This window comes from Rhyacophila brunnea, unplaced genomic scaffold (genome assembly GCF_057557595.1).
Source record: "Rhyacophila brunnea isolate RB1 unplaced genomic scaffold, BYU_Rbru_1.0 scaffold_18, whole genome shotgun sequence".
NCBI classification, from domain to species: Eukaryota; Metazoa; Arthropoda; class Insecta; order Trichoptera; family Rhyacophilidae; genus Rhyacophila; species Rhyacophila brunnea.
This window is the reverse complement of record NW_028232837.1, coordinates 34654813-34668567: the sequence shown is the minus strand read 5'-3', so window position 1 is coordinate 34668567 and position 13755 is coordinate 34654813. Positions and strand designations below refer to the sequence as shown.

Genomic DNA, 13755 nt, shown 5'->3' with positions numbered 1-13755 from the left:
TCTATCATAAGATCCTATCGTTGCTAACTTTTATTGACAGAGAAACAACAATTGAAGCTCCCGATTTCTATGATAGTCATCAAGGACACACAGATCAACACTAATAAGAACGGCGCAGTTCTCATTTATACCACCTATAAATCGGAAAAAATAAATTTGTTGCAACTTTTAGAATACTGAGGTACGTAAGGTAAGGAGGTAAGAGTAAGTCAATCAGCTAAATCTACGAATAGTATTCATGCAACCTCATGTAAATGAGTAACCACCCTTTTTGAGCGCTCTCCACTATACGACCGTACTTTAACAGCTGTTATAAGACGCAAACAATAGACCCTTTATCAAACCTGATGCTGAGCTAAGAAGTTATAATAAAGTTTTAATAGTTAGAATACTCGATTGGGTACTTACTTAAATAAGTGGGTTTGAAAGAATTAAATCAAATAAATCAATCAGGAAAGCAAAAATTGCTTTCGACTTTTATTTCAGATGAAATTTAACACAGAATGATTGTTTAAATTATTGAATACCTTCATAACCTTGTTACCTATTTATATTTTTTAAGTAGACTGGAGGAGTAAGGTGTAATGAGTGTAATGATCTACAAGTGAAGTGCCAATCCAAAACATCTTTTTCACATTGCGGTCAAGTCGTATACGGACGTCTCACCTTCCCTATGCCATGTCCATCCGGAACATATTGTGATATCAATCGTCAGCCGTATTGCCACAAAGATTATATTCTATTATGTTAACATGCTATTTTCTCACACTGACATGATAAGGACTGCCATACATGGACCACTATTCAATATTAGTCTAAATTGTGGTACCACAACTTAGGGCTACTGTTACTCGTTAAATACAGCATAGTGGTATAATATGTGCATAGACGCGAAACCCGACAGATGCAGATACGATTCCTGCTGGGTGCCTTACATTTTTCAAAAAAAAAAAATATATATTTTCCCTTTTTTTGTCATAATTGTTTAATATATAAGACATATATCAAAAAAGGAAGACCAATAATTGTGGTCCCTCGAAAGATGTGTGTGCTGATAGAATTGGGCACTGGTCAAATTTGAATAAAAAAACATAACCGTTGTCAAATAACGGATTGCGTTAGCCAATCTAGTGTTTATTGTGTTTTAATCAAATAGCAACATGTTTTAAATGCATTTTAAATAATTATTTTGTTATTAATATAAGAATTTCGTTCATAGTTATAAAGTTTTAATTATTAAGTCTTTCAATTATCCGATTTCATATCAACATTCTCTTTTATGAGCTTAATTCTTAGCATATTCATGGATACAAATTTAATGGTTTTAACAAAAAACACTAATATTATATTTATTAACACTGCTATGATTTTTTTTTTGTATTTACAAAACACATAAAACATAATATTGGCCCGAATACACACGGCGTCAATGCAACATGTACTATACAATATTGGAAAGTGCTAAGCATGCAGTGTAGTTCAAAAAGTCACAGCTAATTTGCACATACATACTATTCACACCGCGCGAAAAATATTACATATTATTATGTTATTGATGATACGGCAATATATTGTAACGATTTTTTTTCTTTAATTGGCTTTACAAACCGATGTGGATCTTTGTTATTTTGCTACTGCTTACTAGATACTAGATTCAATGCCGATACGTTACCACTCGGCTATAGTGGGTTTGTAATTATTGAAGTATGTACTCGATATTTATATTAGTTTAATATTTTTTCAAAAAAAAATTAAGTATGTTTCTGAGGTGCTTATGAATTATATTTCTCAAAATAGGTTAAATCAAGTCAAAGATAAATTTTCAATCTAAAACAATGATAAATAAACTGTGTAAGATCTCATGGTCATTATGACGGTATTTTATTTACTCATTACGTCATACGTGTCGATTATTAAATATTAATTAACAAACAAAACTTATTTTGAGTTATATTCTATAATATTATATCAATAATAGCTTATTTTTAAGAAAAAATAATATTTAATAATACACAACTAAACAGATAACAGAAAAAGGTCAATGTTACCGATATGAGTGAAACTGTATAAAAAACTCAAATTAGTTTATTTAGTTTTATTTTATAATTCATCAAATTAGGACTACATTTAGTTATTGTTATAATTATATAAAATATATTAACACCTGGGTGTATACCAAATTATTTATAATGTATAAAACTAATTCAAACAAGTTATTAGAAAATACTAGTGATGAGTTATTGAATCAAAGACAGCAAGCTTTAGATGAAAATTATTCAAGTAATAGTAGAAAATTCAATAAAATTCTATGGAGTTTGTGTTTTATTTTAAGTTTCTACGCCACGTTGAGGTGTAGTGCACTGCACAGTGAATTAGAAGAGTTGAAGCAACTATTAAAGGGCAACAGTTGTTTGATGTCAAGTGATTTCCATGAGATACAATTGGTAAATGAATTATTTAAAAGAATTCAGAAAATAATTCAAATATCTAATGATGGAAATATTGGCATAACTTTAATGCCAAATAACTCGCAAAAGGAGAATCTTTCAAATGAAGATATAAGAACTGTTACAAAGATTCCAAACTGCAATAATTGTCTTAAAGGTTGGTCAAAATATTTTAACCAATAAATTATTCATAATAAACTGTTTATTTTTTTCAATGAATAATTCACAAGATTTTGAAAATGTAACACTCCCTATAATATAATATTGAACATATTATTTAATTTGTAAACACCTCAGATATATAATACCCACTAGACAAAATCATATTTAAAAAAAAATACGAAACTAAACGGGATGTTCAAATTATTCATATTTTATCTTAATATTGTTAACAATTAAGCAATTTAAAAAAATCGGCGTGTGTACTTATGTACGCGCGTTAGAAATTATACTTCTTTGGCGTAACAAAACAAAAACAAACTTGTGATAACCTAGATTCTTCAACTAGCTCTTAATTATCTCGTTAAATAATTACACATGTAAAAAAACGGGCCGCTTATTGAAGCGCCGTTGGTTTATTTCTATACACTTTAACTTATATTACTAAATTATATAATGGTTTCTCATTGTTTTTATTTTTAAAGTACCAAATGTCACTCAGACGTTTAATATTTTGTTTACGTAAGGAATTGCAAATGGCCGACAATAATAAATTCGCTGCCTAGGCGACGGAACAATTATAAACTATAATATTATACTGTATAATCGTCACAATTGCAGTATCATACTGTGGCGTAAAGGTAGTGCGTTCGGCTGATAACCGAACAATCGGTGGTTCGAATCCAATCGAGTGCGTTTTTGTCTGTGAAAAAATAAATTATATGTTACATGTCACACGCTAAAAATACACTCTGATCTGATTTACCAAACGCGCCTAAAGAAGTTTAACTTAAAAAATTTAGAGTGTAGTACTGGATTCGTTGAATTTTAATAAACATACAATTATTATTATCATAATTTATGTCGTTAACCATTAGTAACAATTTTATACTCAGTATAACTTAAGTAATGAGATTTGCCCCAGTTAGTTTATAAAACAGTAGCCTAATTCTGCATTGAATTAATTGGTCTATTTGGGGCGTGATGAAATTTATGATTTTTTTTATCGAAAACTAATAATATCTTCATATTTTTCTTACATTTTTCATTTCAGGAGAAAAGGGTGATAAAGGAGAGGAAATAATGGGTATAGTGGAACCTAACTATTATACTAAAATAAATCAAGGGTCGAATGATCGAAATAAATTAGGCAGAGTTAATACAATTAAAATGGGCATGTCAGGTGAAAATAAACGTTTTATTGATGGAAGAGGGGTAAGTTGTATATAATATTGTATAAATTGGTATACTTTATTAATTAATTAAAGCAACGTAGACACGAATTTATCGCGTAACACATGAGATTAATAAATAAATAATAATTTAGTGATTTAATAAATTAATGAGATAATTAGGTACCTATCAAGAATTAACACCATACATTGATATCAATCATATTGTTTGTCCATTATTTATAATCCAACACCCCTCAACTGTAGTACTTAAGGCGACGTCTTTACCTACCAGAGGCACCTAGCGGAAAAATACGATGCTTGCAATTTGAGACAATCTTTTGATACTCTACTATTTTTCAACTGTGTTAATTTGTAAATAAAAAGGATTTAAAATTATAGACATATATGTTTTATATAAAAAATAATATTAAAATTATGAATTAGTCAAAAATTCCTTAGGCGATGTGAGAAATTTTAATAATAAATATGACCATAAAAATATATGATAATAAAATGGGGTCTAATTCAATAAATTCAGATTTTATTACATTTTTTACAATAATTGTAAGTTTATCGTTAACTTAAAATAAAAAATATTTTTCTTTTTAATATTTTCAAATACATATTTATTATTTAACACAGTTGAAATTGTAAATTATCAAAAAAATGTCTCAAATTGCAAGCTTTGTATTTTTCCGCAAGGAGCCCCTGGTAGGTAAAGATATCGCATTAAAAGCTTTGAAATAGTGCATGGTTGAATATGTTTTCATTAAAACTTTCATCCGTGAGTAGATACAGAGTGGAAAAAGATCATTAATGCATAAAAACCTAAATCTATCTGAAACTATATAGTCTGGAGTATACGTAAAATTATAGACATAAGTACAATATTTTAATATGTACATAATATATTTTTTCAGGTATTAAAACGGTATGCTCGAGGATCAAAGTCATCAGACAATGACCTCGCTGATATTGTTAAGGTAGAAAATCTTTTTTTTACAAATATGTTATGTGAACATAAATAAAGTTTTTGACTTCTAGGCTTTATTCATTTCTCGAGAGAGGATTTATGTTTTTTCAAGATTTTTTGATTGTTTTATAAGATTCTTGAGAAATCGACATTGTAATCAAATAATCTCTTCTTGGTGATGTTTTTATCGGAAAATTTAACAAATTTTGTTCATAATCAAAATCGAAAGCGTTTTTCTGGCAAACAAATTTATCGGCTATTTTTTATTTCGGGTACCTACGATTATCAGCTTTTTTTCCATTTCAACTTCTTTTTTTTTTTTGAGTAACAATTTCATCAATTCAATTTTTCAATATTCGAGATTTTCCTATAACAACATCTAAACATTAAGTATTTCATTTAGAAAGCTATTTTCGAAATACTAACTGGGTGGTTATTCTGCTGTATGTAAGTATGCATTGTGATTTATAAGAAAGGAGAATATTTCAATTACACAATGAGTACTGGCGCTTTTAATTAATTTTGTAATTAACATGTTATTTGCATTTCAAAATAGATTAGCAAAAACACAAATTTATGCGTTCCGTAATCATTGAGAACGATATGTCTGTATAATTTATACAAAATAAAAATATTAAACTTTGTTTATGTGTGAGGAGTCATTGTGTGATTGAAGAGGTCGAAATTTGGTGATTGGTCCAATGGATGGAGGAGCGAGTTTTATTTGCAGCGTAAACAGTCGGTACAAGAGTATGAAAAGGTAGTTATTTTACATTACTTATTATACTATTCCGAGGTCAGAATCTCAGTCGAATGAGATGTTGTGCGAAGCGATACAGAGACTGAGGGTCGTATGCATGAGATTCCCAAATACTTTATAGGCTATATACTGCTCATTTGTATGCAAGAGTGTAGATTTAATTCGTTATTTAGTGACGTCACGATGTGTGTAATAAATAAAATTTGTAATAAATATAATATCATTCCCCGAACATTAATTAAAAATTTTACGGTACCATATAAATTTAATAATTATACATGAATAATTATTATGAGCTTTCAATAATTTATCAGTTATTTTATCACATTTATTTTATAATTCTACTGTACGAAAGGATAGAGTATTGCCGGTAAACATTTCCATTTGGTGGCAATATATATATATATATATGACTAACTTCACTTCAATCACTTCTATTAAGAGATGTTAACACAGAATAAGAATAAATGACTGTACATAGATTAAGATAATAATATATAATGATCTCTGTATAATATTATCATTTATACCAATTACCGTATGACACTATTGATGTTTCCTGTGTATTTGAGAGTTGCGCCTTGTTTATTTCAGTTATCTTACAATAATTAACTAGGTAGGTAGGTACCATAATATTTTGAAGCATGCAAAATGCTTCCAATTGGATATTGCAATGCCAGATACAGCAGTAGGTACCTATCTTTGCGGTCGTTTAGCGGAGATATTTTATCGTAATCTTACGTAAATTCATCTAATCTCTCCATGAGAAATACTGCATTTTGTAAGTGAAATACGAGGCATTGTATCAGTAACCTACTATCTAGATTATAGACTATGGATCAAAATTGCACGTATTTTGTAAACAGCACGACTAGAAACTGTTTTTAAACTTTGCAAATGTTTTACAGAGTCTACAAAATGAACGAGGGCTTCAAGCAAACGTTTGTTGTAATGAATGCATTATTTAAATGACATTTGAAAGTGACAGATAAAGCAGTCATTTTGAATGACGTGTGACGTCAGATTGCTTACATCATAAACTGTGCCATACGTTATAATATGGTGGAACATCGGTTAAATAGCTTATAAAAATTTGGTAATCTCATACATACGGCCCTGAGATACTAACACACCGGTAATTTATATTCGAGTGACACATCCAATGAATTATGATCCGCTATTTATTGACGTACTCACAATCAAAATACCTAATATCTTGAAAAGAATATTTAGAAAATGATTATTATAATTGAGTCAGCTACTATATCTAGTTTTCGTCATCGAATATAGCTGACAAGGTATGTGGAAAAATGGACATCGCGGAAATAATAATTGCAGTAAATGCTATTTACTGAGTTTTCCATAATTGGACACTACGGGAAATGGATGTTAAATAATTTGTAATTGCGATATTAAATTTAAAATCACCGATCAATGTGCTGACACGGATTGAGTTGATTATTCTTAATTACTTGAAACAATCATTGACACAAAATCCGTGGTCAAAAGGAGAAGAGGTATATGTCACAAAAGTGTTATTTTGCAGGAGAATTATTTTAAACTTCAAAGTTGAATATCAAATCAGTTATTGATATTTTTAATGGAATTTTTGTTTTATACATATTATAAAAAAAATAATGTTTATGTAATCTGCATATTTTTTGCATTTTTATTAGTGATTTGTCTAAAAATTGACATATACCTATTCTATTGAATGAAATTCGAGCACTTAACTGACATAATACTATTATTATCAAGTTTTTTTCCATAATTTGGTATGGACTAGGACTTAAATAAATGTGGAATAGATAGTTTATAAGAAGATAATTATGTGTCATTGAAGTTTTAATTTATGCGTGCAGTAACAATGCAACATCCTAAGTAAAACAAACAAATGGGATTATTACATCTTACAGTTACAGTTTTTATATGACTGAAAATAATGAAACTTGAAATGATATTTTATATTTTACTGTTTTACACATTTTAAAAATTCAGAAGAAATCTAAAATTGAATACTATAAAGTACCTACATATCCACTTCATAATGTCCATCCGTTTTACCTTAATTTTATCGTAAAATTAAATCTTTTTAATCGAGTGGCTTCTTTTCAAAAATCTGTATCAAATATAACTAATTTTTCTCAATACAGTTTCCGTATTCTTATTTGTTTTGAAATAAATCATTACAAATTCTTTTCTGTATTAAAAACATTTCGTTAGCTGAATGAGAATTATTTTATCTCATATTTGAAATATTTTACAGGAGTAGTTTTTGGAACTTCCTATTTATGTTACCTATTTATTATTTTCATTATACATCATCATGTCAGAAAAAAATATCAGTAAATACAAATTTAATGTAGGTGTATAATATTGTTTAAAAAATGAAACATACAGGTGCAATTTACCCTCCATGAATGCCCATCATCATAATCGTAGATGGTTCATTTGAATGTACAAAGTAGGCGTTTATAGCAGGCAACATTAAATGCTAACATCAGGGTTGGTAGGCACTGCCGGAGATCTAATAAAAAACCCTTTTGGTTGGATCCAACTTGGCTTCCTCTTTATCTTACTTTTTTGAATCATAAGCAACTTGAGCGGATTCTTGAGGTTTTTTTAATTCTGCTAAAAATGAAGATCGTTATTTTTACCTTTTTGTATATTAATCATTGCAATAATTTACTATTACAAATGTCAATAACATGTCAACGTAAAGTAGAATGTATGCTTATTATGATACGTTTTTTGTGTTTAAATACGAGCATAACAGTCATAATTTATGATTTTACGGGAAAAAACATTGACGTCACAAAGAAAGAGAATAATATGTCCAAGTGTATATAATTTCATTGTAATAGAGTTTTGTTTGACAAAAGTCCATTAGATTGGTATTTTTACGGTTTCTCTATAGGCACTGTCCAACCTATTTTGGTATATGTCGCTGATTCAAACAGCACTGCAGTATTAATTCATGCTACAGCAAATTGGGAGTAGAGGTATAAGTCACATAACACTGTTTTCTTAACAGCTTTCTGTATATTTCTGTACATATACCATATTAAAATATCGAAAAAGGGTATAAGCAATTTTTTTCATGACTTGTGTTTGTTCTCCCGCATAGAATAATCGAAATTTTAGACATCTGCATACTTACCTCATTTTTGGATTTTTGATGACATATACCACTTCTCCTGCTTGCCACGGAAATAAAAGACGATATTTCGCGTTTGATTGATTTTACAACAAATATTGCTGTAGTGACATCAATTGGCTTAAATAATAAATGAAAGCTTGAGAGATATGGCAGTTTTCTGCATTTTTATTTGTTTTATAAACAAATTATATTCTTCCACATAATAAATTAGTAGTTACAAAATAATTCTATACTACTAGGTAATTTACCTAGGTAGTCACCTGCGAGTATTGCAATTTATGTTCTGCTTTCAAAATGAAGATGTCCATACCTTCTCAGCTTTATAGTCATCAAAAATATGTAGGTAGCTGTAGAATAATATACCATTATATTAATTTATTAAATGGTTGCTAATAGTTAATTATCAATTATTAGCAAGTGCAAGTAAGTTACATCATATAAAAAATATAAAAAATATTGGAGAAATCCATGACGTCGGTTAGTAATTGAAGTAATAGATACCTACTTTGATCTAAAAAACAAAAATCGATTGCCAAAGTAGCTTGATTTGGAAGAACGCTGATGAGTAGGTATTACAATTGACCAATAGTTAAAATTTGTCGCAATTAGTATGTCACGCCGTAGCATAATGGTAAATGCGACGAATGGGACGTTAACCCGGCAGATATAGGGTTCGAATCCCCGTCGGGGTGGATTACTTTTTGCAAAAAAGATTTTTTCTATTGGTTACAATATACTCACTCAGAAAGTGTTTTTCAAAATTATGTATTTTCAATAATTAGAATGATACATTCTTAAAATCTTGTGAATTATTCTTTGAATAAAAGAAATAGTTAATACGAAATATTATACATTTTTAAAAATTGTTCTTTGTCATAATCGTAGTCATGTACATTCATAGTATCTAATGGTTCAATAGCAATGACACTCATTGTTTTTATAGCTTACAATTAACAACCATTCCATTATTCACAAGTCAATTACTATCGATTCATTTATAAATGAAAGGTTTTCGCAGTTAGCAATTATATTATAGTTTGTTGTAAGAGTACTTTGATAACCTTGCTTGCACATCCCTTATTTCAAACCCTACATATACTTTGATAAGATTGTACTATAAGTACTATAATGAGAGAAAAAGTGGTGGTTTGTTAGTTATCTAAATTAATAATCTCAATGACATTTTTGTTGATAAGATGGAAGTGGTCATCATTTATAAATTATTATCTCTTTTTTTCAAGGATTTAGAAGCAGCTGGATTAGGCCTGTTGGCAAACACTCTCAAAAATATTAAAGTAAGAAACAAAAAATAACATTATTTTTAGCACTTTTTTAAATAATTAACAATATTCATAATATTCTGCTATACTAATTGTATTTTAAATCCATCTAGGGGGAGCCTGGAAAAACAGGAAATACTGGTCGAATAGGATTTCCTGGACTGAATGGCGAGAAAGGTTATCCAGGAATCTCTGGTCCTCCAGGATTGCCAGGAATTCCTGGACAAAACGTAATTTACTACTACTCTTATATACTTATAATCAAAAAAGGATGCATGACCATAAGATTGGATATATTATTATGAAATATTTAGGGGATTTTTAATTTATTAAATATTCCATAAATCATTTAGAATAAAAATCGAGAAGAAGCCATCTATCTCCACGACTCTGCTTTACCAGTCTCGATAACTAATGGTATTTAGTGACTAGGTACTTTATTTTATTGTATTACATTGAAGTATTCTTCATATTAATTCGGAATTTCAAATAATTTAATTTTACAAAGAAAGAAATTATTGAAATCTGACACAATAGATTGGCAATTTTGAAAATATTTACTAGTGCACTCTTATAAATCCAAACATACAAAATGAAAAATTAAGAAAAAAAAAATCCTTAAAATCAGAAAATTTGGCGATAGATCGAAGGAAGTGGTTGAATCTTTTGCTTGCCTTTTACCCCAATACTGGAGCCTAAAAATATTTATATTTTGTTACAGATAATACATATTATCTAATAGTTGTTGTTATTTGAAATTTATCCATAGCTGCCAAACATACTTTCAGATTACAATATATATAAATAATGAACACTATTGAAATCAACACTTTCAGACGTCCGCTTTCAGTTCACTTAGTATCGCGTCTTTATGCTACCTATTTATCTCAATACTATAACATGACGTAAAGTATCATTAACTAAAACCAAATTCTAGGGAGAAAAGGGATATATGGGGCCAATAGGATTTCCGGGTAATAAAGGAGATATAGGATATGTTGGACGACCAGGATACATTGGAATAAACGGAGACAAAGGAGATCAAGGAAAACCTGGCATTCCTGGCATGCATGTAATTCAAAATTTGTTCATATTTCCATTTTGATTAGCCTTTTCATTGCCAGCCAATTTTTACAAGGTGGACACCAGCTGTAGGCCAGCTATTTCTGGATTAAATTAAATCCCTTAAAAAATATGAAATAGGAATAGAATGATAAATATTTGTAAACCCTTACCAAATCAAAATGTTTCTCAAGTTTATCTTGAATATTTACATACTAAAATGATAAATATTGTTTAGAAAATATACACAAACAGTTTATTCAGAAGTTATGATGTTTACAAAAACGCACGAGTTAACTCGTCTATGGCCTGATGCAACATACATGCTTTGACTAGTTAAATTGGCTCTGGCAGAGGCTTTGAGATTATATATAAATAAATAATAACTTAATAAATTTATATTATTTATATTAATAAATTTGGACGGGATAGCCTTGGATTTCTGTGAGTTCTTTGAGGATTTCTTCTTCGGGGAAGGAAGAGTCGATGCCTCGGAGGACAATTTTATAAGTCTTATCAGCTTGTTAGATTGGAGGTGGTTCTGGGCCTGTCTATATCCTTCCAACGTCAAGAAGGTGACTTTTATGCCTTTTCTTGTGTCGACTGCGTCGACGAAGGGTTTGCCTGTGCGAAACATGTGAGTCTGGAATGACCTGTAGGCGGTCCTGTCATGGATGACTATGGGCGGAACCTTTAGCGTCTTACTGGCTGTTGTCGGTGGGAGAGTTGGAGGAGGCGAGCTGGAGTGGGAGTTAGCACTGGAACTGGCGCTGGAGAATCCTGTCGGTGAGGCCGGAATGGGGGTTTGCAGTTGAGGATGTTGAGAAGGTTGAGGAGGAGCGATGGTTGGGCTTTTGGGAACCTTAGGCGAGCTTTTTGTGGAGCTCGAGGATTTGCTCCTGTTCAGGTTATGCTCCATTCTTTTACGCTCCTTTTTTCCGAGTGTCGTTGGTGTGGAGTGATTGAGCGTGGAGGGTGGGTCGTTCTCCAAGATTGTGTCCAGTCTTTTGGGTGTCTGGCGCGTCTTGTCATTGAGGACAGTCTCTTGGAGGATGGAGGATGAGGAAGTGGAAGAGTTAGTTCGGCTGTCCTCCTCATCTTTGGAGTCTGAGCTTTGGATGTCATCTGTGGTGATGGTTTTTTGGGATTCAGGGACTTGGGGGGGAGGGGGGGTTGGCTGTTCTGGGAGGAGCTTCTTGTCTGTCGTCTTGTTGTTGGAGAAGTACCTGCGGGAGTTGTAAAAGCAGAATTTAGATCGGACATGGACGCCCTCATCTGGTTCAGGCACTCGAACTCGGGCGGTATTTCGTTCGGTGGTATAGTCATGAGGGCGGCCATCATCGACATAAGTGGTTGGAATTTTTTTTTTGCCGTTTTGGCGACGATTTTTTTGCTTGGGGGAGCCATTTTAAATTTTTCTTTTTTTCCTTTTTAAAAGTTTTTTGAAAAAGTTTTTGAAATTGCGCAATCTGTAAGAATTTATATTGCGCAATTCAGATTTTAATAAGTCTAATAGTTCAGAAGGTTAGTAATACGGCGAGCTAAGATTCTCGGAATTTGTTGGTATATAGGTACGCGGCGGGGAAAAGGGTCAGACGGACCGAGCGAATCTATTGATACAAATAGCAGGTAGGTGAAGCCTCTGTGCTTTTTGTAGGTTTGAACGAGTTTATTGGTTGGTAGGTATTTTGATTTTATCTATACAAGGTTGGAGAGCTGGTGAGTTGTACGCAAAAATGTAAAGTTAAAAGTGAAATTAAATAATTAAAATAATAAGGGTGAAAGATAGCTTAGCTGTAGCCTTGGCTCCTTAGGCGCGGTGATCCGGTGGTCTCCTCGAAGCACGCTTCACTAGCTGGACCAAGCTGAACGGGGCTGATGTCGAGCTATGCGATCCGGGACAACGACAATACTGATGAGATGAAATGGTATGCTCGGATCGCACACGACAAAACACTGAACTGCCCGGAACTGACAGCGGACGCACTTTTCGGTTGCACTCGAACACGGCACTTAGAAACACTCGAAAGCAATGACTCACGGCTAAGCACTTCACGGGGAGGTGGGTAAGTAGGTACTAGGTAGGTATGTGCGAATGAGAGTGATGGGCTGAGCAAGGTGGCGAGATAAGGCGCAATTCAAGTCTGGATACGAAAGACGGGTCGATTCTCGACTATGAAAGCCCGGGCGAAGATCCTAGGTTGGTCGGTTGTCGGCGATTATCTTCAAAAAGACTGTTCGGCGGCAGGTAGATGTCTGCTAGGAATCTTCAGGCTGGCGATAATAGCGGCGAGTCGATGATAACTGGAGTCCGGTGCGAAATCAGTATTGAATATTCTTTGCAGAAATAATACAATAATGCAGGCTGAGATCGGAGCGGAGTGCAGAGAGGTCTTGTCGGTTCGTGTGTCAGACGAGAAGTGTTGAGTTATTGATGCTTCTTTTCTTTCTTTAGGGTAATGGCAATAATTTTTTTGGGGCGCCGACTCAATGAGAGTCATCCCCGTTGTCTCAGGTTGATGTCGCTGGTAATGCCTTTAGGGTATTTTTGTACCACTTCTGAAATCTTTGAGCCTCGGTGGCTTCGCTCCCAAGCCGAGGCCCAATTTTTGGTCTGGATTAGGTGATCTCTAAGGGTTAATAAAAAGTTGGCGCACTCTCACTTCTGCCGACCGTCGATTGCTGCTCAATTTCCGCACCTATGCATTTGGTATCTGCCTTCTTCATTGTCGTCGTCTT

At 32.1% G+C, this 13755-nt stretch overlaps 1 protein-coding gene across 1 annotated transcript in view; it reads left to right on the top strand.

Moving 5' to 3' along the window:
* The window catches only part of LOC147073466 (uncharacterized), a 150796-nt gene that overhangs the window by 71503 nt on the left and 65538 nt on the right, over positions 1-13755 (top strand). Inside the window, exons 19-21 of the mRNA XM_085945652.1 lie at positions 9916-9969; positions 10068-10184; positions 10892-11026. Of these exons, the coding sequence (XP_085801778.1) occupies positions 9916-9969; positions 10068-10184; positions 10892-11026 (306 nt within the window). The remainder of the gene's footprint in view (positions 1-9915; positions 9970-10067; positions 10185-10891; positions 11027-13755) is intronic.